The 26,514-nt window shown below is 48.7% G+C and overlaps 1 protein-coding gene across 6 annotated transcripts in view; it reads right to left on the minus strand.

The window, feature by feature from the left end:
• Nucleotides 1–26,514, minus strand: part of RGS6 (regulator of G protein signaling 6) — a 201,815-nt gene that overhangs the window by 97,748 nt on the left and 77,553 nt on the right. For all 6 annotated transcript variants that reach the window (XM_075530604.1, XM_075530607.1, XM_075530606.1 and 3 more), the window contains exons 2-5: nucleotides 19,323–19,373; nucleotides 14,429–14,535; nucleotides 12,619–12,670; nucleotides 6,160–6,224 (exon numbers count right to left, since the gene is read on the minus strand). In XM_075530604.1, the coding sequence (XP_075386719.1) occupies nucleotides 6,160–6,224; nucleotides 12,619–12,670; nucleotides 14,429–14,535; nucleotides 19,323–19,373 (275 nt within the window). The remainder of the gene's footprint in view (nucleotides 1–6,159; nucleotides 6,225–12,618; nucleotides 12,671–14,428; nucleotides 14,536–19,322; nucleotides 19,374–26,514) is intronic.

A 26,514-nucleotide genomic window follows, 5' to 3' on the forward strand; every position in this document is an offset into this window, starting at 1 on the left:
CCTAGTCACCGGGTGACTCAGTGACTCAGTGATGCCTGTGGGATCAGGAAGGTGAGGGCCCACACATTGGTCCTGCTCTCAGGTGTAAAGAGCCACTTGTAATGATAGGTTTGGGCACAGATACCCAGGTGTGGCACAGGTCTGGTAAAGCGAGGGTTCATGCTTGTTTTGGAATGCGACGGAGCACAAACTGGAGGGGTATTTGGTAGGTGAGTGGATCTGAAGGCGCTGTTCATCCAAGAGCGTCCAAGGATCACTTGGGGGACTGACCCCAGCCATGGTCTTTTCACTGTCTCATTTGCCGATGAAAGGTGGATAACGATACTGCACTGAAGCCTTCGCTCTGTGCTGGTGGCTGAGCATACTGCTGGGGACTGTCCGAGGCAGGAACGCATCCGGGTCAGGAGACGCACAACCAGCATGCTCCTCAGACGGGTGGATGGCGAGGCTTTCTTTTGGATATGCCAACAAGAAAGGCCTATTGGTTGAAAGGACAACATTTGGGAAAATACCAGGCATATGAAATGAGAGAACTCCTTAATGAGATGAATTGATGGCTGCAATAAGTAGACCAAAGATCATGAAGACCAGGTAACACTTCGTTCTGTTCTATGTAAAGTCGCGATGCGTCTGAGTCAACCCATTTAGGACTAAACTCAGTGCTTACAAGTCCATGCCAACTCATAGGAACCCTCTTGGATAGAGACCTGCTCCACAGGGACCCTGGTGGGATAGTGCTTATTTGTTGGGCTGTGCACTGGGAGGTCAGCTGTTCAAACCCACGGGTCTGTCTGAGGGACAACGACAGGGCTTTCTACTCCAGTCAAGAGTTACAGTCTGCCTCTTAGTTTTCAAAGGCTGTGGTCTTGATGGAAGCCAACTGCCAGACCCATCTCCCAAGGAGCGGCTGATGGGTTCGCTCTGCAGGCTTCTCCGCAGGCTGCAAGGCACTGAACCACAGTGCTGCCAAGCCTCCTCTGACAGCAGCGGCCCAACAACAGATCCAAGGGAGGAGTCTCCACTATCTTGATCGTTGGCCTCCCCCCTCAGCTGCCAGCCTTCCTGCCATCTCAGGGCACAGCCGCACTGCCCCTGGAGGTGTGTGAGGAGCAGGCAAAGGAAGACAGATGTAAATTTACTTGATTTCCTTGATTCCCTGTGACCCAGGGAAATTAAGTCTAAAAGTTTAAAACATCTAAAAAAAAATCTCTCTGTGAGTTTGAAAGTTCTCTGGTTACTGGATCTGTTTGATGAGAAAGAATACGAGTGTGGGCTTCTAGCTTTTGCAAGACATTGCCTTCTCTGAGGCTAAGGAAGCCAGGACAGGGGGGTGCCTCACATGACACAGAGTTTACCTTCTGGGTTAAACCCTCTCCTTACTTTATGGATAGCATTGTGTTCTCCCACATGCATTCTGAACTCCTAATCCCTATGCCTGTGGCACCAATCATGTTTGGCAAGAGGATTTCCTGTGTTAATTAGATCAGGACTGAGAAAAATGGGTTCTAAAACTAACCACTTCTGAGTTATAAACAGAGATGCAAAGACACACACAAACGGGAGCAGAAGCAATGAGAGAATCATCTACAAGTTAGGAGAGGCCATGGGACCAAGCGACACCCAGGGCCACTGAGAAGGAAAGCATTGACATGAATGAGACCATGTCGCGGCTGAGTTGATTCGGACTTTTCACCTCCAGGAGTGTGAGAAATAAATTCCTGCCTTTAAAGCTGGCCACGTGTGATACTTCTGCTAATAGCCAGCACTAGAGAAGGAAGACATATTGTGGAATTATAAAGAGACTTTCCCCCAGCTTTGTATCCCCCAAAGGCATGCCAAACAGTAGAGGTTCTTTGCCAGCACATGGTGGTGGGAGGTCAGATGCTTAGAGACAGCCTCCCTAAAGGCAGTCATTTGCCAGACAACTGTCTGGGCCCACCACAGGTAGGGCCTGCTCCCTGCTGTTAAGGACAATGGGCTACTTCTCTCTGCAGGCTTGCAACCATTAGTCTGGTCCCTGTAGGTGGGGTTTACACCCTACTGAGATCCAGAGAACACGTCAAACCTGCTCAGTGACATCCAAAGTTAGGCTGCCATCCTGAATCTAGGATCCACCCATCTTGTCACATGTATACCCCAATCCCTTCTCTTCCTATTGCGTGCTTATCCTTAGATTGTCCCCCTCATTGCTGTATAACCTATAGTGAAACCCCTTCCTGTGACATATGTCTTTACCTGTAATTAGGGGGCTTGCATGCCCCCCTAAAGGTATGTAAGCTTAGGTTAGCAATAAAGATCCCCCTTGGCCTCTGGCCAGCTTCCCTTTCCTCTTCCCTGTCTTTGCTCCCCTGTTCCCTTTCCCCTTATCCTCCTTCCCCTCCCCCTCTCTCCACATGGACCACCAAGTGAGGCTGAGGTGAGCAATCTACTATGAAATGTGTCTGACTCCATTATTTCAACCTCTCCTCTATCTCTCATGCTCTCTTTGACTTTACTGTAATCTTTACATATATTAACCATACAATTGCGTCTATCGAACCAAGATTAGTTGTGGGGTCTTGCCTTTCCCCCACTACATATCAGAGTCCTTCTCTGCTGCCCAGGGCAGGTGAGTGGGCACAAAGATGCAGATTTCACTGTAAGTTTTATGATGACCACCCAGTAAATCTGACTCCCTGGGGGAAGGGTATACAGCTCGATGCATTGCAACATGGGTATTGACTTATAGCACCATCTCCACAATCGGGATACGGAGAAGTCATTGCTCCCTGCAAACTCCTTTATTTCATCTTTTTATAGTCATACCCTCTCCCCACTCACAATCACCGGTGACCACTGGCCTGTTTTCCATCATGATAACGCCCAAACTGAACTCACTGCCATTGAGTCAACGCTGATTCAGAAACTCTATAGGAGGGAGAAATGTCTCTGTGGGTTTCCGAGACCCTGACTTGTTTTTTAAACTAAAACAACCTTCAAATGAGTCAAAGAGGAGATCAAATGATATTGCATCTAATCTAACTATAGCTGCCCTTATCAAGTTTACAATGCTCCCTGTTGATTAACAAGGCTAATTACATCCCTCGACTGTCATCAGAGGAGATTCCCTTGAGGCTTAATCCATGTGTGAACCCTGTACATGAATTTCGGGCCTCCACTGTCATCCATAGCCTTCCACAAGATCCAAGTGTTCACAATTTAAGCTCTAATATCATCCCTCACTTAGATGGCATTATTTATAACCTTGGAGCATACCGGCGTGTGTGCTTCTTCCATGTGGATTTCGTTGACACCCTGCTTAGATAGCTGATTGTTTGAATACACGTCCTTAGGAATCAGACACTATTCTCTTGATAGCCAGGCACCATCTAGTTTCTTTGCTACACTTTTCTATAGCACCCATATCTTCAATGATCTCTTCATGAAAGTGAGCATCAAGCAGCGCCATTTCACAGGAACTAATTGTCCTTAACTTGGGGCTAGAATTAAGTGTGAGCCCCAAATCCACTCATGTATCTTTAGTTTATATATTTCTCTGGCTCACCTTAGAAACATCGTTGTCATTTTAGATTAAGAACATTATCACTTCCCAACACAATCGCTGAAGACAAAACGGGTGAATAAGCAAATGTGGCGAAGAAAGCTGATGGTGTCCAGCTATCAAAGATATAGCATCTGGGGTCTTAAAGGCTTGAAGGTGAACAAGTGGCCATCTAGCTGAGAAGCAACAAAGCCCACATGGAAGAAGCACATCAGCCTATGAGATCACAAGGTGTCGAAGATATCAAGTATCAGGCATCATCAGAACAAAAAAAAATCACATCATTGTGAATGAGGCGGGGAGTGCGGAGTGGAGACCTCAATCCCACTTGTAGGCCACTGGACACCCCTTTCAGAAGGATCTCGGGGAGGAGACGAGCCAGTCAGGGTGCGTTGTAGCAAGGATGAAACATACAACTTTCCTCTAGTTCCTAAATGCTCCCCCCCTCCACTATCATGATCCCAATTCTACTTCACAAATATGGCTAGACCAGAGGATGTACACTGGTAAAGACAGGAATTAGAAACACAGGGAATTCAGGGTGGATGATCCCTTCAGGACCATTGGTGAGAGTGGTGATACTGGGAGGGTAGAGGGAGGGTGGGGTGGAAAGGGGGAACCTATTACAAGGATCTACATATAACCTCTTCCCTGGGGGACAGACAGTAGAAGGGTGGGTGAGGAGAGACATTGGACAGGGCAAGATATGACAAAATAATAATTTATAAATTATGAAGGGTTCATGAGGGAGGGGGAGCAGGGAGGAAGGGGGAAAAATGAGGAGCTGATGCCAGGGGCTTAAGTGGCGAGCAAATGTTTTGAGACTGATGAGGGCAATGAATGTACAAATGTGCTTTACACAATTGATGTATGTATGGATTGTGATAAGAGTTGTATGATCCCTAATAAAATGATTAAAAAAAAAGAACATTATCAATCATCCTCCATCCTGCATAAGGCAATTCTATTGATAGTGTCATTTATTTAACCACTGGTGTAAACTGTAAAATACAGTTGAGAAAAAGAATTCATACAAGTATAGGCCAACTATGAACCAGAATACATGAATTATTGGCTTACACAGATCATAAACTCTTAAGTGACTGGACACCAGTTATACAAACAATGTGGGTTGGTGATAAGACAAAACTTCAACAAGTATTCATTGGCAATGGGCAGAACCATGCCTATACAATTAATTCATTTTAACAAATTAAGAAGGGTATTAAAATAGTAAGTATATAATAATCCTGGCTCAACATTTGTTAGGCACCATTAAAGCAAGAGAGCCGAAGCACAGTCCAACAGGTACAGGTGAGTTTGAGGTAAAGCCCAGTGCACGTAGTGGGGTTTCCACATCGAGCCCTTAGAGGGTGGTCTATGAAGGCTGTTGGGTACCTCAAAAGTACAGAGTATAAAGTTCTAGTAGTGAGACTGTAACTCGTTACAGGAGTAGAAAGCCTCATCTTTCTCCCACAGAGTGTCTGGTGGCCAGCAGCCCAGCCCGTAACAACTGTGCTACAAAGGCTCCTTCCATCATGAAGGTTTTGTCTTTTCAAGAATGGCACGTAAATTATACAATGTTATACAGTGTTATAACAGAATTATATGGTGATAAGCTGTGGAGACTGGCTTCTTTCATGTTGTATAATGTCTCTAAGATTTAACCAAGCTGTTGCATGTATTCATGGTCAGCGGCTTTACACTGCTGGATAGTAATCTACTGCATAGCTTCCCCAGGGCTTAACTAGTCTCTTGTTGAAAGGCATTTGTGTTGTTTCCACCTTTTGGCATATCAAGTTTCTATGAACATTTTTGTATAGATCCTCCCCCTCCTGCCCCCGGGAACCTAAGTTCTGATATCTCTAGAGTAGTGGTCCCCCAAAGTGGGCAATACTCCCCCAGGGGTGGAGTGCTGGAGTGATTCAGGAGAGCTGGGAAAGCAGACACCCACATTTATCCTGGATGATGGGCTATAGTACAAAAGGTTTTAATCGCCGGGGGTGGGGGGGACACTAAGTAATTTTTTTTTAAAGGGGCTGTAGGCCAAATAAGTTTGGGAACCTCTGCTCTGGAACATGTAACCAGGAGTCAGGGTTCTGGGTTAATGGCAAGCATATGTTTCTGGTTATGAGAAGCGGCCACATCATTTTTCAGAATTCCCCATTGTTACTTGCTGGCAATGAACTGGGGAAGGAAGACCACACGAGTGTCCTACTGCCTCGTTAGCACGTAGCATTACTAGTACGTTTTATTTTAGCCGTTCTAATAGGCATGTGCAAGATTTCATCATGGATCTATCCTTTGTTTCCCATTGGCTAATGGTGTTGAATATCTTTTCATGCTTTTTTGCTATCCTCCTGTCCTCTTTGGGGAAGTGTTCAGTTTAGAATTGAGTTGTTGGTTTTCTTATTGTTGAATTTGAGAACTCTCTATAAAAAGATGCTACGTTATTGTGCTGCAAAGAGAAGCTTAGAACAAAGGAAGAGATGCAGAAAAGACATCCCTTCTGTGGTCTGAAAGATCTTGTAGGGAAAGGAAAAATGTAAGTTTAAACAGAGCTACAGAGAGGTTTTCACCCACCCCGGATATCCGGCCGGGAAATCAATCATACTTACTGCTTCATAATCTGCCAGTTCCAGTCTTGCTTTATTTTGCATTGTCCTCTTACAGAGATAGATGGCTGAGGGAAGAAGAGAAATGACAAAGGATACAAAACAGGAGTTTAGCAAAATCATTAATCCACCCATCTATCCTTTTACCACCCACTGTCCACCATCCATTTATCCATCCATCCATCCATCCATCCATCCATCTATCCATCCATCCACCTATCCATCCATCCATCCATCCATCCATCCATCCATCCATCCATCCATCCATCTATCCATCCATCCATCCATCCATCCATCTACATATCCTACCTTCCTTCCATCCATCTACTCATCCATCCATCCATCCATCCATCCATCCATCCATCCATCCATCCCTTCCTCTGGACCCAGCCCTCTGCTGTGATGTGGAAGCCTTGACATTTGACCCCTAGGAATCCTTTTAGAGATCTGGATCAGATGAAGAACCCAGCTTCCAATTTTGACATCCCCACTCTTACCCCTTGTCCTGCTTCACCCCAAACATCCTTCACTCAGAGTGAGCTTTCACAAACTAGGCTACTTATCCTGCCTAAATGTCATGCATTCCATCCTCAGTGACCTCAGAAGAAAGATCCGGCGCCTCAGAGTGGCAGATATGGTTATTTATGACCCTCTCTCTGCTTGTTGCATCAAGTGCCACTCTTGTGCACGTCTCCTTCCTGAGATGCCTGCCTTCTGCTTTCTCCTACCCCTTCCTATGTCAACCCATTACTATCTCCCAAGACGCACTGTGGTGTTCCAGATACAACTATGTGTACTTCAACTATGGAACGAATTCCACTGCTAACTCATTGGGTGACGTGAGTTTAATAGACTCACACCGTCTCTAGGCTGAGGGATCCTTCAGAACAGAGGCTCTGTCCTGCTCAGTATTGTCCCCCTGGCTGACCACAGGTGGAGTGAATGACCCTCGGAAAGGGGTGGTGGTGCACTTTAGGTCTCTCAGCCAGGCTCAAGAACGGTGCTTGGCCCTCAGTTGCCAGGGCATTCTTCCTCACACATGGTCTTCATCATCCTGTTTCCTTATGTCTTCTCCTTCACTCATTAAAAAAATGAATGAATGCCTCCTACATGCCAGGTTGTCTTAGGTGCTGGGAAATGACCACACTAGTAGCTACCGCTTATGCAGAGATCATTGAATTGTGGGCACCGTTCTAAGGATTTTCCATATGTTCACCCATGGAATCCTCGTAAAACCCACAGAAGGTTTCTTCTAGCCTCATTTTACAGATGAGGACATTTGTTTCCACAGCTCACACCTGTTGTTGGGAATCCCCAAAGGCTCCCCAGAATAGCTGCATCCATTCTCCACGCCCCGTCTTCCCCTCCCAGCCTTCGCAGTCATTGCTCATCAAGACAAACCTCAGCATTCTCAGAGCAGACTCCTTTCTCAGCACACCCCTCTTCCCTCCACTAAGCCCGCACCCCCACCTCCGGAAATCTGGAGAACCAGATGGCGACTTTGCCACCTCTGTGACAAAGCAAATGGTACAGAGTGGGTGGTCAGCAAATGTTCACCACATCCATGAAGTTTCCAGGTCTTTATCAATCCAAACTGGACCGATCCTGAATTCTTAGATTCTGTTTTACATCCTGCCTGGTGAGGTGACCGCTCCCTGACAAGCTTCTGTGCTGTATCTACCAGCAGCTGCCTGTCTCGCACGAACTGTCTCCCAGGTCTTTGGTTTGTCCTAGTCTGGGGTCCCTGGTGCCCGGGGATCCTCAGAGAGGGGAGACCGCATCTTCTATTCCTCGGGCAGGCACAAGGAGCAGGATGTGAGACCTTTGCTGGGGCCCGATGACGTCAACCATCACCGCCGCCGTGGGAGCAATAGCAACTGCCACCACAGAGTCGCGGTACTCTCAGCCGCCGCCGCCAGCAGGCGTAATCCTAACACCAGCCACCACTACAGGAGTAATCCCAACCACCCTGACACGGTACTCATGTCAGCGATCGCCACAGTGGTATCAATGCTATCAGCTCCCACCACCGGAGGAATCATAATCAATCACCACCACAGCGGAAATAACAGCTGTTACCACAGGAGTAATAACAGTATCAGTCATCACCACTGGAGCAACAATGGTATTAACAATCACCCCAGTAATAGTACCATCCACTCACTCCAAAGTAGTAACCAACCATATCAGTCACCACCACAGCAGTAATCTGGGAATCGTACTTACTATCAGCTATCACCGCAGTAGAAACTATACCACTACCACCACGGTTGCTTTCTAGTTAAGTCTGACTCACGGCCACGCCACTTACGTCAGAGAAGAAGTGCTCGAGTAAGTTTTCCACGACTGTGGCGGTGCCAACGCAGACCACCCCTGTTTCCCAGGGACCTCCGGTGGGGTTGAACTGCTAACCTTTTGGTCAGAAGCCAGTCCTTAATCACTGGCACCATTCAGGGACACTTGGGTAGCAATACTGTCAATGACTACACATCGGTACTACCTGCTACCACCATTGTTTTGAACGGAGTTCTTACTGTGTGACCACTCACCTCACGTGCATGATCGCATTTAGCCCTCCCTCATCCACGCTGTATGAGAAACAGTAGACCAGTGAATATTCTGATTTGACATGAGGTCGCTGAGGGGCAGAGACTTTGAGGAACTTGCCAGGAGCACAGCCACTGGGGTGGCGCTCTGCCCAATCCCCTCTTGTTGTGTTCAGTTGCATTGCGGGTTTTCATAGGAAGCATTCTGAAAGTAGATTGCCAGGTCTTTCTTCCTAGTCTTAGGCTGAAAGCTCGTCTGAGACCTCAGCAGGACAGCAACGGGCAAGCCTCCTCGGCCAGATGCTTGGTGGCTGAACTTGAGGTGTCCTGGCTGGGGATCAAATTCAGGGTGGGGGTGGGCTCCAGCATGGAAGGAGGTGAGCTTTCCAACCTCTCAAGCAACAGTTGAAGCAAACGGTGCTTCCGCCAGGGTTGGGAGCTGAAACTTCGTCCATGAGAGTAACCGCCTTGCTGTAACATTCTGTTACTTTCGAATCCCAGCACAGAGCACTCACGGGAGACAAGGGGGTGAGTTGGTGAGACCATCACATTGGTAAATTGATTAACGTATATACTCAAGTATAAGTCAACCCGAATATCAGCTAAGGCACCTAATTTTACCACAAAAGTGGCATAAAAAAGTGCTGAAAAACTCGGCTTATACTTGAATATATAAGGTAACTGCTCCTAACCCTGTCATTTTGTGCATAGAGTACAGTGTGCCGTGGAAAATAACTATCCTTAGATTTTCATCATAACTGAACTGTTCAGGTTGCTCAGAGGGAAAGAACGCTCCTAATTCTAATAAAATAAACTTTTATTTTGTTTTAAAACTAAATCAAAGCCTCACTGCCATCAAGCAGATGCGAAGTCACCGTGACCCTGTAGAGTGGTCCCTGTGGGTTTCCTAGATATGGGAATGGAAAGCCTCGGCTTTCTGCTCTGGAGCTGCTGGTGGTTTTGAACTGCTGACCTTGTGGTTAGCAGCCCAGTGTGTAGGCCACCAGGACTCTGTAGTTTCTACCATCCTTGCCCCTGCATTCCGTCTTAGCAAATCCCGACAAATGAGTCATTCCGCCTTCTGCACCTCGATCGCTTTCTCTGATTTGCCACAATCCGTGGCCCAGGACTTTCAAACGCCGTTTGCTTGGACGGCAGCCCGACAGAAGCTGCTCTCTCCGTTCCCCGCTCAGGAGGCACAACTACGATGACCAATGAAGACCACGTATGAAGCGTGTGCAATGCCACACACTCGCACTTGGTATCAGAAAGGGCCGCGCTTCACGGGCTTATAGCCAAATAAAAATTGTCATCTGACTTCCATCCAGCTCTTTGGCCCAGCTGTCCTCCTGCCCTCCCCCTGCCTGGAAAAATATTGGTTTCCACATTCACAAGGGCACACGCCTGCTGCGAGGAGCAGAGGTGTAATCATTCAAATTCCGGGCTGGGCTTTCGTGGGCTGGACTTCAGCCCCAGCAGCACTTGTTTGATGAGCGGCCGATCGCATTCGGAGCCGGAAGTCGAGCCGGGTCCACTCATTAAGCTTGCTGGGGCACTCGGAAGGTTGGGGGGTGGTGCTTGCCCTGCCTGCTGCATGAGGCTGTCCTCAGACTTGGAAATGAAGGACCACAACAAAGCACCAGGTAGCCTCACTAGGCAAAACAGGAGCCCTAGGTGGTTTTGAACTGCCCATCTTGTGGCTAGCAGCCCAATTTGTAGCCACTATGACATCAGGGTCTGGGAGCTACAGTTTTGGAAACTCACAAGGACAGTTCTACCCTGCCCTGAAGGGTCCCTCTGAGGAGACTAAATGGCAGTGAGTTGGAGAGGTGCCCTGGAAGCAGAGTGGCTAAAGTGCCCGGCTGCTTACTGCAAGGTTGTCCGTTCGAACCCGTCAGCCGCTCTGAGGGAGAAAGCTATGACAGTTGGCTTCAATACAGATTTCCAGTCTTGGAGCTGTCTCGGGCAGTACTGCTCTGCCCAGCAGGATCTCTGTGAGTCTGAATTGGCTTGACGACGCTTGGAAACCATCGGGCTTTGCCTTGCTCACAGCCCACCCTCTGCGCTGCTCACAGATGTTGGGTTTCCCTTTATGTGTGGGTTCTGTGCGACCTCGTGGGCCTTTATAAAGCACCCCCTGCCCCAGCTGTACACCCCCCCCCAACCCCTCCCGCCACACCCGCATTCCTGTCCCAGCCCAGCCTGTGATGAGCCCATGGAGAGACTGACTGTAGATCTCCCTGATAGCCAGGCCCAAGGAGAGCTATTGACTGGATTGGGGCAGCAGCCAAGGCTGTGGCAAAGACGCTGGACAAAGAGGCTGTGACTCTCCTGTGACCTCTAAGGACACCCCATGGGGCCGTGAAAGGAGAATGAGTCACTGGAATTCTGAGTTCAGGTCCGACCACCTCAGGAAGGCTGCTTGAAGGTCGGCTCTGGGTTGGCACAGGTTGTGCTCCAGGCCCCACGGATGAATGGACACAGAGGACCACACTGCCCCACGACAAGTCCGACACAATATGGTTTAAGTGTGAGGGTATGGGCTCTCTGCCTCCGGTTCTTTGTCTGAAATATCAAAAACCCAAGCTCTGTGTAGTAACTAAACAGAGTGCCTTGGAGAGATGAGCTCACACGATCCAAGGCATAAATCTGACCTGGACAGTTAAAACTTTGCCAGTTGATGCCCGCCTCTGATGCACGCTGGACCTGATCTGGTTTTCAACACTTTCTATATTTTTGTTTGTTCATCTTAGGGTGTATCTCAGAGGGGGTAAGTCATTGGGGTCACCCTCCTGAAGTGGTGTTATATGCTTTTCTGTGTCTCGGTACATGACACCCAGGATTGATGGACCTAGAGGGGCAGCAGGAGGACAAGGGTTGCAGGGGGAAGGGGGTGTTCAGCGGTGGTTGAGGGTGGGGGAGGATAAAAGGGAGATGATATCAAGAAGTCCAGAAAGAAAAATAATGTCTGTAAATGGATTGAGGTAGCAATTGTACAATTCTGCTTGCCGTGATTGAACTATGGAATGATATGACATATGGATTAATTCCCAATTCATAATACATTTTTAAAAAGGCCTCAAACTCACTGCCACCGAGTTGATTCCAACTCAGAGCGACCCTGTAGGATAGGTACAAACTGTCCCTGTGGGTTTCTGAGACTGTCACTGTTTACAGGAGTAGAAAGCCTCATCTTTCTCCCAAGGAGCGACTGGTGATTTTGAACTGCTGAGCTGTGGATGATAGCAGCCAGAGGCATAACCTCGATGCCACCAGGGCTCCTCTGAATTGGAATTAACTCGATAAATTGAAGTTTTTTTTGTTTGTCTTTAGATGGTTGGTACAAAGGAAAATCCGAGACTAAGTACCAAGAATGGAATCAACACCTGCTGGCCAGAGGCAACACCCAGCTCACCCAGCTTCACCTACTCCCCTTGGCTCATCTCCCAGGTGCAGACTGACTTCTGCCCTCCCCTCTCTGGTCCATCTCCCTTTCCTCTCAACTTCCAGACATGACACACGTCCGGGAGTTCTTAGCAAGGCCACGAGCACAGAAAGCCAGGGGAGATGGTTTGCCCTGTACCAGCCCACCCTGAAATCCAGTGCCAAGGAGAAGCAACCGACAGCCCCTATCTCCCAGTGCTGGGGGGGCCAGCCCTCCAAGACCCCGCAGAAGAAACACTTCAGCCCCCGTGAGGGGACACATCCTGCCCTTTTCCAGTGCCCCTCCAAGGGTGCCGTCTCTCTGTGTTGCTCTCTTCCCTCTGTGTGGCAGCGAGGTCGGGACAGGTTACACTGAGCAAGGGCTGAGCAGGGTGAGGGAAAGCTGCCCGCCCTCACCCCCCACCCCACCGCACTGTGAACAGCGATCGCTCCTGGGAGGGATGTAAGTGTGGGCCGTGCCCTCGGCTCTCACCATAGTCAGTGTTCTCAGGTTCCCAGCAGTTCGAAGGCCAGAAGTAGGGAGCCTGCAAAAGAGAACAAGGACAAGGTGAGCACTCCCAGGCCCCCACAGCCCGCTCTCCTGCCACCGGGCAGGTGCAGCCTTCTCTGCACCCCTTCTTGCATAGGCCAAACCTCCCTTGGTCTGTAAGGCCGCTGAGGCCAGCCAGTATTTCTCTCGAGGTACTGGGAAATGAGATCCAAGGTCAGCCAAAGAAACACAAAACTAGGAAAACAAGTTGGCAGGGCAAAGATCTCTTACCCGAAGCCATAACAGTCTAGCTATGGAAGCCAGACGGCTTCAGTTTCCTGAGCACCCTAGTCCCCAGCAACATCCCCCTTCAACCCAGTCTGGAGAACTGTATGCCAAAGCTTTGGGGTTAGAGGCCCAGAGATAACCTCTTCTCGTCTCCAGCTCCCTCCAGACCAGGACCCCGCGCAGGGCCTGCACCAGAGAGGGAGGGGTCATTAGACCAGGAACAGAGATGGGATTTTGCTCTCGGGTTTATTGAAGTTCGGATCAAGTGAAGACAACCTTTTTGATTTACTAAGTACCTCACTCATTCTCTAATTACCTCCGTTTTTCCGACCTGTCAAATGGGTCCGAATCACCTTCAGATGTTTGTTCGTGAGGATAAATGAGAACACTGAGATGGGAAGTCTGAAAGCATTGCCACCAGCGTTCCAAATCATTTGCGCATGGCTTCATTCCAAACAAAACACATGCAAAATGCCCGGGACTCGTTGATGGCTCCAGACAAGTTCTCTCGGTAATACACCTGTCTTCATTTCCTTCCGGCATCTCCAAAAGGGGTGGTGGGGCCTTTTTGCTACGGAAAGTCTTGAAGTCGGGGTTCATGACGGATGTTGAATACAACTCAAAGTGGTCCTCTTTCCAGATCATCGAAGTTTGGGTTATGGGAATGCTACCTCGCCAACACAGGGTTTTGTTTTGTTTGTTTGCTTTCAGATGAGTCACAGGTTACAAGGAAGGACAGGGGGATCTCAGGTCCAGGCAGGGAGGTCAGCTCAGAAGGTTCTAGGGATTATTACATGGGATAACAAAGGGGTAATCATGACAGACCTTCTCAAAGCACACGGGACGATCGTGGGCTCATTAAGACGGTGTTTTTAGAAAAATGGAAAACTGCATCGGTAAGAAAAAGAGCAGGACATGTGTGCTGAGAATTTTTTTTTTAACCATCAGGCCATGCATTCTCAAGAATGGCAAGGGCTGTTTGGGGATTTGGTTGGGAACTCTTATCCCATCCACCTGATGGCCAACATCTACCTTCTTCAGCCGTCTTCTCATTCCCCAAACTCAAAGAGCCTTGGAAGGAACACGATTCACGTCCTTTAAGGATGGCCAGGCTGCCCCTTTGAGGAGGTGCCAATCAGAGAGTAGAATTCTTTGAAGGGAAGGGTCAGAGAGATGGAAGGGGGGCCTTTGGAAGCGTACAGCCCTCAATGGAGAAGATGGTGAGGGACAACAGGTCCACCTCAGGGTACGTTTGTTTCATGAAGGTGTCCAGGATGCAGCCCTACTTTTGGCCGGACCCTCGTTTGTGTACTTAATCAATAGTAGTTCTCCCTGATGGCTGGAGCCCTCTCCCCTTCCCTTTTACTGTGATCTCAAGGGGGCAACAGACAGTCCAGGCAAGCATTGATGTACTTGGCTTTCCCAGCGGTCAGGAGGGATCAGGGTGTTTTTATTTTGAAGGCAATTCTAATCTAAGATCAGATGGATGATGGAGAGAAGAAAGATCCCGTCGGAACAGACCTACCTGGAAACGGTAGAAGGTGCCATCATCCTTCATGGAGAGAACATGGTCCGAGATCGGAAAGACGTAGCCCTGGGCGGCAATAAGGCTCCCCACGTGTATCGCTTCAGCTGCAGGGACAGGGTGCACAAGAAGTGTTTAGGCAGCTCTTGGAATCCAGAGTCACTTAACTGACGTGCAAACCGGGAGAGCAGAAAGGGAGGCAGCAGGCGACTGGCATCGCCTCAGACAACGGTGTCTGCAATTGCACCGGAGGGCAGTCCGTCAAGGTTTGGGAAGGGCTATCAAGTGTCTGGGGCCCCTCTGGAGCTCAGCTCTGGGCTGCTAATGTTTCTGAAACTCCTCCAGGACATTCTAGAGAGAGTCTAGCTTCACGGCTAAGGGATGGGCTGCGGTGTAAAGAAATGCGTCTTTAACGGAGTGAGCCATTTCATGCGCAGCTATGTCTGTCCTGCGGTAAATGGTCAGTGAGGGCTGGAAGTCCCGAGTCATGCATTAGTACGGGGATGTCAGTTCAGTGCTGGGGCTTGTAGCCAAGCCACCAGCCGCTCTGACGGCAGAAGATGAGGCTTTCTGCTCCCGTGAAGATCCACAGCCCCAGGGGCCCCGTAGAGGTCCGCTGTGAGCTGGGACTGACTTGATGACAGTGGGTTTGGTTCGGGGTCTCTGGGATGATGACGGCAGCCTCACCTACCAGAACCATTCTGGATTCATGTTGCAACCCCCAAGATTCCATTCCTACCAGTGAGGAGGACTCATGGACACAGAGTAAAACCTCATTGACTCAGAAAACTGTCCGTGTGGCAGTCAGCATGGGGGGTGAGGGACAGTCGCCTAGAGAGGTCAAGGTGAAGGAAATCTATTTTTTGCTACTATCAACCTGTTGTGTTGTCCCGTTGTCAGGTCCAACGTGTGCAACAGAATTGAACACTGCCCAGTCCTGCCCCGCCCTCCCAACCGCTAGACCCGAGTACATGGTCCCAACCACCTGTATCCATCGGGTAGCCTTAGGAATTTTTCATTTCACCAGCTCCGAATTTGGTTTTAAGTGACCTGGTTAGGTTTCATTTGCAAGCTCTTCCAGGGGCTAAGTAGAACCCGTGTGTTCCACTTTGTAAGAACCATCTACTGGGTATGCATGGACCGCTGAGTGCAGGGCCAGCCCCACAAAGAAACCACCTGCTGCTCCACAAGAGGAAGAGGAAGCTGGCTGTCAGGACTCAGAGTCCGGGACCCCCAGGGATAGCTCTACTCTGTCCTATAGGGAGGCTCTCAGTTGGCATCGACTCAAGGCCGTGAACTTCTCTTGTTTTTGCATTTGCCCTTGGAAGAAACATATGCTTGAAACAGAGCGAATGGGCTTTTATTTTACTTTTTCAGTGAACACCCTCATGAAATGGAAGGAGACTGTGGCTGCCACGAGGGGCTGTGACAGACAGACACCTGTGAGGATGGCGCAGGACCAGGTGAGGCTGTGTTCTGCCCTCCGGGGGGTTGGGATGAGCGGAGTGGACTTGGTGGCACCTCACAGCTTGGGTCAAGTCTGTACAATTCAAGAATCCGGGTTTCAGCAAGACTGAGAAACCTCAGTACGAAGGCAACTCCTTCGCCAGGGACCCAAGTTACGCGGCCCACTGCTTGGAGCTGATTCCCGGCCATAGTGCCCTTACAGGGCCGAGGAGAATGCTTGGTCGGGTTTCTCAGACTGTGAACCTACACAGAGCCAACTGTCACTTGTTTCTCCTGTGGAGCACCTGGTGGGTGTGAACGGACTTTTCCGTTCACAGTGAGCACTTTAATCACTGCGCCACCAGGACGTCTTTCCCGAGGGAAGGAAGAGTGAAAGTGAATCAGAAGGTGGCTTGCATACTCTCTACTTGGGGGACAATACTTCCCACCTCATTTGCTTAGAAACATGGCAGATAGGAAGGAGGTGAGATGGGTGTGGACATGCCTGGCTTCCCAGGGCCTTGGCTTGCCTCCTCTCTGCCATTCTGTCCCCAGTTGGTGAGCTGTTCTTAACGCCGCCTCCTTTAAAACTACACACAAGCCCAGAAAATGCCAGCGATCCATGTCTTATTGGCCAGGCCCCAGCATGGTGAGAACTCTCAGGGCATCAGTACGCCATAGACTCGTGGTTCTCCACTGTCCTCGTGCGGCGACCCTTTCAGACAGTTCCTCACGTGCTGGTGAACCCCTAACCAAAACATTATTTTCATTCCTACTTCATCACTGTCACTTTGCTACTGTTGTGAATCGTAATGTAAATATCTGATACGCAGGATGTTACAAATTGAACATAAAGCATAGTGATTCCTCACAGAGCCTAAGTAATTATATCTTGTGAAATATTTCTTTCTAATTACAAATCAATGAAATGTTGTCTCGAAGCATGGTGTAGCATGGGCAACAGTCTTCACCCAGGTACTCATATGTGGGCGTATCTGCATGTGGGCGGACCCGCCTGGAGACGGATAGAGGAGCGGTGTCTCGGTCCCTGATACCATACAAAGTAGGTGTTTTCTGATGGTCTTGGGTGACCTCTGTGAAAGGGTCGTTTGACCTCCAAAAGAGTCATGACCCACAGGTTGAGAACCTCTGCCATAGACAGACGTTCACCATTCAAGCCATCCAGGATACCTTCTCCTGGCAGGGACCCGGCTTCTGGAAATGTGTCCTTACACATTTAGTCTAACCACTAGCCAGTTGAGGGGGGGTCTCAGAAAAACGCTAGCCACTATAATGAAGTGTTGTTCTGTTAGTTGCTGTCTAGTTGATTCTGACACATGAACTGTGGGTTCAGAACAGAACTTCTCCACTGGGTCTCAGGGAGGATCTTCAAGCCTATTTTCCAAGGTGCCTGTGAGTGGGTTCCGACAGCCAGCCTTTGGGCTAGTACTTGAGTGCTCAACCATTGGCCACCTGGGGGAGTTCTCATAGGAATAAGCACCTTCCAGAAACCCAAGGTTTATTTCAGAATGGCAGAGAAGCCAGTGCTCTTGGAAGAGGAGACCACCATCAGGAACGGTGGTGGTGCTCATGAGAAAACCTATGAACTTGGTAGACCAGTTCAACTTGGGCCCATCAGAAGATCAAACTGTGTTAAAACCAACGAACCAACCAACCAACCAACCAACCAACCAACCAACCAACCAACCAACCAACCAACGAACCAACCAACCAACCAACCAACCAACCAACCAACCAACCAACCAACGAACCAACCAACCAACCAACCAACCAACGAACCAAAAGACTCATAGGGGAGATGATTTGGGTTCCATCCATTAAAAGCACCAACACTTATAGTTTCCCCCTGAGAATTAAGAATTTTCAATAACCACAAGTGTCTGATAATCAAGGTGGTCACTAAAACGCATGTCTGCTAATGACCGGCTCCCCTTTTCTGGTACTCAGATGTCGTGCAACTGCATTTAATTGAATGGAATGTACACGACATCGGCTCACAGTCAATAGTAGATTAGGAACCTTGGGCTAAAATGCGTGAAAGCTCAGGACCTGGCACATCTAGGAGGGTGGGGGCCAAGGTGCAGATAGGTATTGCTCTCAGTGGCTAACTGTAAGGTGGGAAGTTGGAATCCACCCAGAGGTGCCTTGGGAAAAAAGGCCTGGGGGATCGACCTCTGAAATTGGAGCCCCAGCAAACCCGACGGAGTCCAATTCGACTGGGACACACGTCCCACCCACGCTAACTGCCCTGCCATGGAGTCGATTGTGACACATAACAACCCCAGAGAGGGTACTTCAGAGGCTTTAAATTGTGACGGGAGTAGACAGCCCCATCTTTCTCCCGAGGAGCCCCTGGTGGGTTGAAACCAGGAGCCTTGTGGTTAGCAGTTCAATGCTTATGGGACAGGGCCTCCAGGGCTTTCTTTCTGGCACCATGGGGCCACCATACATTGGAGTCCACTTCCAATGGGCTTATGCAAATGGTATTGTTTGAGACTTAAGAGCAGTCCATGAATGTCAGGTTCAAGGACATGGACACCCGAGACTGATACACTGGCCCCAGGTGGGAATCATTGAGGAAAGCCAAACACGTTCTAAAAGCATAGCAGTTTGGGGACCAATTAATTTAATTTTGTGGAAATCAGCCTAGATCACCTCAATGCTCCCCCAAAATACATGAGCACATTCATGACTCTCTAGAACAATGACCTTCGGGCATCAAGAACACTCAGCTATGGAAGATAAGGGGCACAGAAAATAATTTCAGAGAAGTATTAACTAACAAGAAATGGCTAAGAAGCTTTGCTTATCTCGAATTTTTATTTTTCTAGAACCCAGCTCCCTGTACCCCACCCCCATTTCCTAATTATGTTATGAAAATAAAAATCACTACTTTCTGGTGGGAGGACAGATTTGGAAAATGTTTTATGGGCCAGGGTGACGTTGCTACTTTTCTGGTAAGGTTTTCCTAATTGAAATGCACAATTAAAGGAGGGGAACACAATCATCCCATGCCTTCTTGCAGGCGCGGAAAACAGAAGGACTCTTAGCAAATAATTAAACATCCTAATTGTGGATCAGGCAATCTAATTTTAATAGCTGGTTCTAGGAAGCTGTTCGGTGACAGTGCTACAACTTATCTTTAATTGCTGTGGCTAAGGAGAATTCATCTCATTTCACACATTATTGTACAGGGCTCTTTGGCATTCTAAAGAGTTGCTCATTTCCTCAAAGGGTGATTTAAATTTTAAGTTAGCTATTCAGCGGAGAAAATCAATTAATTTGATTCATAAGTAGAGTGAGTCCACATCTTGGAATTCACACTCACAAAACTGGCTTTAGGGGCATACGAGAAACCAATTCAGGACTTGGTTCTGGGCTAGCTATCAAGGCCATGGACGATCAAGGCAGAGCTAGGGTCAAGTACCTGGATCCTCGATGGAAAGGTTCTTCATCAGCCACTGCACGATGTCAGTACCTGCAACGACAAAGCAATTCCAACTGAAGACGTCATGGGTGCTTAACCTGTGGTAGAAGAAACACGTCTGTTTAAGAGACTCTCAATTCCAATTAGTGCACCCCTGGAGGGCTGGGTAATGTGGACATTTTTCAGCCCTAACCAACCTTTTCCATCCTTCGGTATTCTTCCAGAATCACAATCCCGTTTCTTTAGAAAACCCATCCACTGCTGATAACTCAGGATGATCTTGAATCCACAATTCTGTTTTGGGGGTTGGATGCCATCAAGTTAATTCTTGCTCAGAGGAACCCCAGGCAACCGAGCAGAACTGCCTTACGGCATTTGCTGGCCTGTAATTTTTACAGGAGACCGAGGTCCTTCTCTGGTGGACACACTGGGCGCACCATGGTGCCTCCTGAGGATTCTAGGCTTCAATAATGTCCCCAAGTCAGGTTGAGGGAATTTTTGTCCTGTGTGGCTTCCAGACCATTCTCAGGAAAGAGGACTTTTGAGCTCTTTATTCTTACTGGCAAAGGCTGATCAGCATCGGCGAGCACAGAGCCTCCTGAGCAGATCTACAGTTCTCCTGGCCTGGGCTCATCTGAGATGCAAGCACCCGGTATCTGCGGCAGAAACTTCGTGTCTATGAAAACCTCGTTCCTCTGCTCCTTGGACGATGGCTGGATCACATTTCCAGACACCCAAGTGTCTGAGTGTAAACTGAACTTTGCCGCTGGAAGTGGCTGTAAGGGATAAATACTTCTGGACCATACAACTCTCACACGAGCTTCCATATCTCCACACCTCTTCATTGTCCATGTGCTGGATGAATGGAGAGCATTCCAAACACCTCCACAGCAAAGCCACAAAATGGAAGGAGCCTGGGCCCTTGAACAACTGTGGGAAAATGATGCCCACTTTTAGCTTTGATTTAGTTGAAAAGTAGGCTTTTTTTGCTGTGTTACACTCCTACAATTTGGGAATGTATCTGTTAAAGCATCTAGAATTGTCTTAATGAACATAATATTAAGAGTCAGGAGGACTTATTAAGCTTATTTACTCTAATCTCAGCCAATAAAAGTGTTCTTCCCCCCCCCCCCCTCCTGTTTGTGAGCTTTTATTGAGGAGGGGGTGGGGGGAAGAAGGGGACCTGGAGCGGCCCAGGCAGAAGCAGGGCAGCGGGGAGGCCTGGATCCAGGGGCAGGGAGCGCTCCACCAGCACGTGCAGTGATACCTGCTCGGTAACTTAGGTCCTGCCGTCTCATCAGCAGCTCCAGGACTTCCAGCGGCACGGTCTTGTGACCTGTGTGAGCAGCAAAGACCTCCAGGTCATTGTAGAGATGCTGGAAGTACTTGTCCAGGTACTTGTCCACCATCTCAAGAGCCACCTTCTCCAAGGGCATCTTAGCAAAGAAGCTGAAGAGTTTCCCATAGTGGCTAAGCCCAGCCTTATAGGGATCTGGACAGGGCCTGGGGCCAGCAGGAAGGAAGGCAGGCTGGCTCAACACAGTGGCTGGCAGGGCTGGCTTAACACAGTGATGAAGTTGCCTGGCCTGGAGAGACTCAGGGCACCTGGGGGTCAACTGGGGACTTCCTGCCCTGACAGAAGAATCTGCATGCCAGGAAGATCCTTCAGGGGTTCTGGAGGCTTCCATCTGCTCAGATGCCTCAGTCACAGCAGCCCCCTGTGCACCTGATCCTGTTATGTTATTAGGTGCCTGTGGTTGTTATATAATCTGGTGGCCACTTGAGGGTACTAAGAGTGAAGGGGTGGAGTCTGGCTTGTCAATCAGGTCACAGCCTGACGATGCCTCCTTGTGGGCATGGCCTTCTCACGAGGATTCTGGGAACATCCTCTCTCTCTCTTTCTCTGCTTTCATTTTCCTGTTGACAAGTCACACGGAGACTTGATGAGCCCTGTGAGAGACTCTCCCTCTACTTTACCTTCCGGTTGAAGAACCACACTCGGAGAGCTACTGGATCCACATGGAGACCCGCTCCAGACCTGAGATGCTCCCACTGGCATTGGATCCCCAAGACTTTGCACCCACTGGTCTGTGATCTTCCTTCATTTTGCATCACTGCATGTGCTATGTGAGTCTGAAGAGAAATTTATGGACTTGTATCAGACTTAGGAGCTAATATTGGACTTGTGGACTTGATCTGGAGTGGGCTGGGATGTTTTCTTAATATACAACTGCTCTTTGATATAAAGCTCTTTCCTATACATATAAGAGCGCCCCTGGATTTTTCTCTTGTCAACCCATCCTAACAAAGTGTCCCTGGGTCAGTTCTGACCCTTAATGATCCTCTGTACAACAGAATTAAACCCTGCCCCATCCCAGACGATTCTCACAATCGCTGCTGTCGTGAGTCCATTGTTGTGGTCATGGTGTCAATCCACCTCACTGGGCTCTTCATCTTTTTGTTGACCCTCGATTTTGTCAAGCATAACGTCCTTTTTCAGGGATTGGTTCCTCTTGCTAACACACCCAATGCATATGAGATAAATTCTGTTTCTAAGGAGCATTCTGTTTGTACTTCTTCCAAGACAGACTTACTGTATATACTCGAGTATAAGTCGACCTGAATATTGGCTGAGGTGCTTAATTTTTGTGCACAAAGACTGCATTAAAAATGTGCTGAAAAACTCAGCTTATACACGAGTATATACGGTATTTCTTCTTCTGGCAGTGCCCAGTATGTTCAATATTCTTGGACAACACTATAATTCAAAGGCATCAATTTTTCTAAGGCCTTCCTTATTCATTGCCCATCGTTTGCATGCAAATGAGACGACTGAAAATCGCATGGCTTGAATCAGGTATGCCTTAATCCTCAAAGTGATACCTTTGATTTTTAACACTTTAAAGAGGTCTCTTGCAGCAAGGGTTGTCGTTTGATTTCTTGCCTGCTGTTTCCATGGGCATTGACTGTGGATCCAACTAAAACGAAATCTTTGACAATTTCGAAATTTGCTCCATTCATTATGATGTTGCTGACTGGTCCTGCTGTGAGGATGTTTGTTTTCTTTCTGGTGAGCTATCAGCTACAACAAAGGCTGTAGTCTTTTCAACCATCAGTAAGTGCTTCAAGTCCTCTTCGCACCGACTAAGCAAAACTGTTTCATCTGTTGAGTCTAGGTTGTTAATGAGTCTTCCTCCAATCCCGATGCCACATCACTCTTTATACAGTTCAGTTTTTAGATGACTTATCCAGAATATAGACTGAATAAGTATGGTCAAAGGATACAACCTTGATGCACGTCTTTTATGGTTTTAAATAATGTAGTCTCCCACTGTTATATTCAAATGACTGCCTCTTGGTCTGGGTACAGGTTCCAGACAAGCACAATGAAGTGCTCTGGAATTCCCATTCTTGCAATGTTATCCAGAATTCACTATGCTGCACAGCCAAATTCATAGCCAATGAGACACGGGCAAACGTGTTAATGGCACTCTCTACCTTCAGCCAAGATCCGTCTGCGGCCAGCGATGATAGCTCTCATTCCACATGTCTTCCTAACCCCCCCGCTGGTCTGTCAATACTGGGATGGCTTGTGTGCTATTTGTGATGCTGGAAGCTGAGCCCCTGGCATTTCAAATACCAGCACGGTCGCCCACGCGAATAGGTTTCTGTGGAACTTCCAGACTAAGGCAGACTAGAAAGAAGGGTCTGGAGATCAACTTCTGAAAAACAAACCAAAACAACCCCCCCCCCCCAACCAAACAACACGAAGGAAAACGAAACGGCCACTAAAAACCTCCTGGATGCCAGTGGGAAGTTGTCTGACACAGTGCCGTTCGACCAGTCCTACAGGTTGGCAGGCGCTCAAAACACGACTGGACAAACACTGCCTCGTCCACGTGGAGTTGTCCTTCATGATGGGGTGGGAATACAGCTTTCAGGACCTGCCTTGGCTAACATGACGCTACTCAAAATGAGAAGAAACGGTTGTGAACATCCCTTAGTAATGAACGATACAAAGTATGAGCTACAATCCTATTGACCAGGGAATCACAAATCACCCTCGCCAGCCTGTTCCAGGGAAATCATTCTTGATGTCTCTGGGTAGAAATTTGGCTCCCTCTGGCTTCCTCTCTGTTATGGGTTGAATCAGATTCCATGAAAAGATAAGCTGAGGCCCTAACTCTTGGTACTTGCTTGGGAAAAGGTTCTTTGAAGATACGATCAATTAATAAGAGGTTGCGCTGGAATCGGGTAAGGCCTCATCCAATGTGAGTCTGTTCTTAGAAAAAGAGACGGGACACAGAGGGAGGGTGGCCTCGTGAAGATGGAGGCAGAGGTCACTGTGATGTCAAAAATGCCCAGGCTGGCCATGAATCCTCTTCAAAGACCTGAGAGGATCCTCCCTGGAGTCTACAGCAGCAATTCTCAACTGTGGGCCCCGACCCCTTTGGGGGTCCAATAACCCTTCCACAGGGGTCACCTGATTCATTACAGTAGCAAAATTATAGTTATGAAGTAGCAAGGAAAATAATTTTGTGGTTGGGGTCACCACCACATGAGGAACTGTATGAAAGGGTCATGGCATCAGGAAGGTTGAGAACCACTGGTTTACAGAGAGACTGCATCCCAGAAACCAGGTTGATTCCAGACTTCTGGTCTTTAGAACTGCGGGAAAACATGCTTCTGTTGTTTTAAGCTACTCAGTGTGTGGTGCCCTGTGATGGCGTCTCTAGGAAGCTAGTTTACATCTCTCTAGCCCCAGTTTGCCTTCTGATGACAGAAAAACAAAGCCAGTCCTCTTCTTTTTGAGAACTAATTAAATAGTCCTTTCAATGTACTGCCAGTCCCCCTGCAGATCCCCCCTCCAGGAACACGTGGCTGGACCGCTCAGCTACTCCCTGGCAGGACATGGTTGGAGTCTTGCCATCTTGGTCACAATATTTTGCTTATTTCTCTTTGGTTGGCCCCACTTTGCCAATGTGGCACCAAGAATAAGGTGACCAGACGTCCCGATTTTTAACGATTTTTCCCATGTCCCGCGGCGTTTTAAAAAAGTCCCGATGTTTGGAAAGCATGCACGACAAGCTAGGGTATACGGTTTTCGGCGGCCATGTGGCTATCTCGCCAGGATGTGAGTTTTATCAGTGGTGTCCCGCTGGTGTCCCGCTTTACCAATGTTAACATCTGGTCACCTTAACCAAGAACGGAGTTCCATCTTCTAAGGAAAGTATAATCCACATGGGAGTAGAAGAGTTGAGTTTTCTGGAAGGTTCTAAACCTCTCTTTAACCTAATTTTAACCAAGACAGACCTTTGAAAGTAGCTTTGCCATCTCAGGGCACTGGATGGGAAAGAGCCCAGGAAAAAGTCAGTGTTCCCGGATTCCCCAATCCCATCTTGGGTCTGAGGCCCCGGGGCTAGCGAGAAGACCTGCTAACAGTTTGCCTGGGCTGGATCCCTGAGCACTCATGCCCAGCTGAGGGATGAGAGATTTAGCAGAGGGGTTTAGTGAGTATTGTCTTTCTTGGCCCCCAGAAATCTGACTGGTAGCTGGATGCAGAAGCCGCACAGACTTGAGTGTGTAGACCGTTGCTTCCTGTCTAGCTCTCTGCACAAACTCCTCGGCCCCATCCTACGCTCCCTCGAGGCTCAGCCTCCAAGGACACAAACCTGCAAGGCCCTTGCATTTCTATTCCCCAAGCTGGACTTTGGTGCCTTTCCTTGCTCGGGCTCCTGGATGGAGCTATGAACTAAATGCTGAACCCCAAACACTTCTATTCACACATACTCTTTGAGAGAAAGAAAATGAGTGTTCATTTCCTGTAAACTAGTACAAGTTCAACATTTGTCCTAGGAAACGAAGAACAAAGCCAAAACCAAGCAAGAAACTATAATCCCAATTGGGGGGCTGGTGGTGTGGAGAGGGGTGGGCAGGGGAGCGGATGGGACACAGGCCTTAACCTGTTTTTGCCTCAAAAGAAAAATAGTTCTTTTTTGTAGGTTGCCTAGGAACTGCGAGGTTGCCAGCCTCCTCGACAGCACTCCCCCAGGCAGGCGGATTATCTTTCTGCTGAGCTTGCTGAACCGTTATTTATCACCTGCCAAGATTGATTATTCACCCTGGGACAATGACAGCCCTTCCTTTCCCCTGTTAATTACTGTCATCATTAATATCCATGTCACTAATTAGTATTCATTCACATTGAAACTCCTTCCTTGCTATCATATCCGCTGCCCCGCTCCACCCCGACCCCAGCCTTCAGCCCATTGTCTGGCTCCCTGCCCCCTTTGGCTTGATGCCCTCCCTGTCTGGCCTCATTGTTCACCCGCCGTCGGCCAGGCCCCAGTGTGCACGCATACGCAGCACTTTTTTCCCCCTTTCATTAGGGAAAGTCCCCCCGCACCTCCTTTCTTCTTTTCCCTGCCCTGACATTCCCTCTACTCCTCTGGGCACCAGTGTGACTGTCCCCGGCGGGCCTGCACACCATCCAGACTGGCGCCATCCCTGATGTGCTGTGGGCCCTCTTTGGTGGACTCCAGCAAGCCCACGATCCCTAGTACTTGCTAGACATTTGCATTCTCTGGGTGGTGGTGGGCCACTTCAAGTGTCCTTGGACTGATTCAGGAGTTCCTGGGTGGTACAAGTGGGCAGATACCCTTGGCTGCTCACTGAAAAGTCGGAGGTTGGCATCTCCCCAGAGACATTTCTGAGGAAAGGCTGGGTGAGCATTCACTTCTGGAAAGGTAACCCTCGGGAGCCCCTGGCACACACAGCTTGGCCGTTGTGGGAATTGACTCCGAGGTCATTGGATTTTGGTTTGAGTTGGACCAATTCAAAAGAGGCCGGCCTCCAGGCCTGTGGCATTAGCACGGAAAGTGTCACTCGTGGTTTAGCCTCAGGAATAAGAAAGGGAAATCTGTCACCCCGTGATGTCCTTGAAAAGATCGACCACGATTACCCCGTAGAATCAGGGGGACACAGTTTGAGTCACTCCTGCAAGAACGCGTTTTCACTCTTCCAATTTCTCCTTCTTTTCTCCCTCCTTCCCCGGCTCCCAGTCTTCCCTTCCGAGTCCCAGAGGCACTAAAAGCAGATTGTGTTCTGTGCTCCCTAAAGTGAATGGTTCCCTTTGTTAGATCTTAGTCCTTTGTTCAGCCGTCCTGGACTCCAGGCCGACACACAGCAGTCG

This window comes from Tenrec ecaudatus, chromosome 14, assembly GCF_050624435.1.
Source record: "Tenrec ecaudatus isolate mTenEca1 chromosome 14, mTenEca1.hap1, whole genome shotgun sequence".
NCBI lineage: Eukaryota > Metazoa > Chordata > Mammalia > Afrosoricida > Tenrecidae > Tenrec > Tenrec ecaudatus.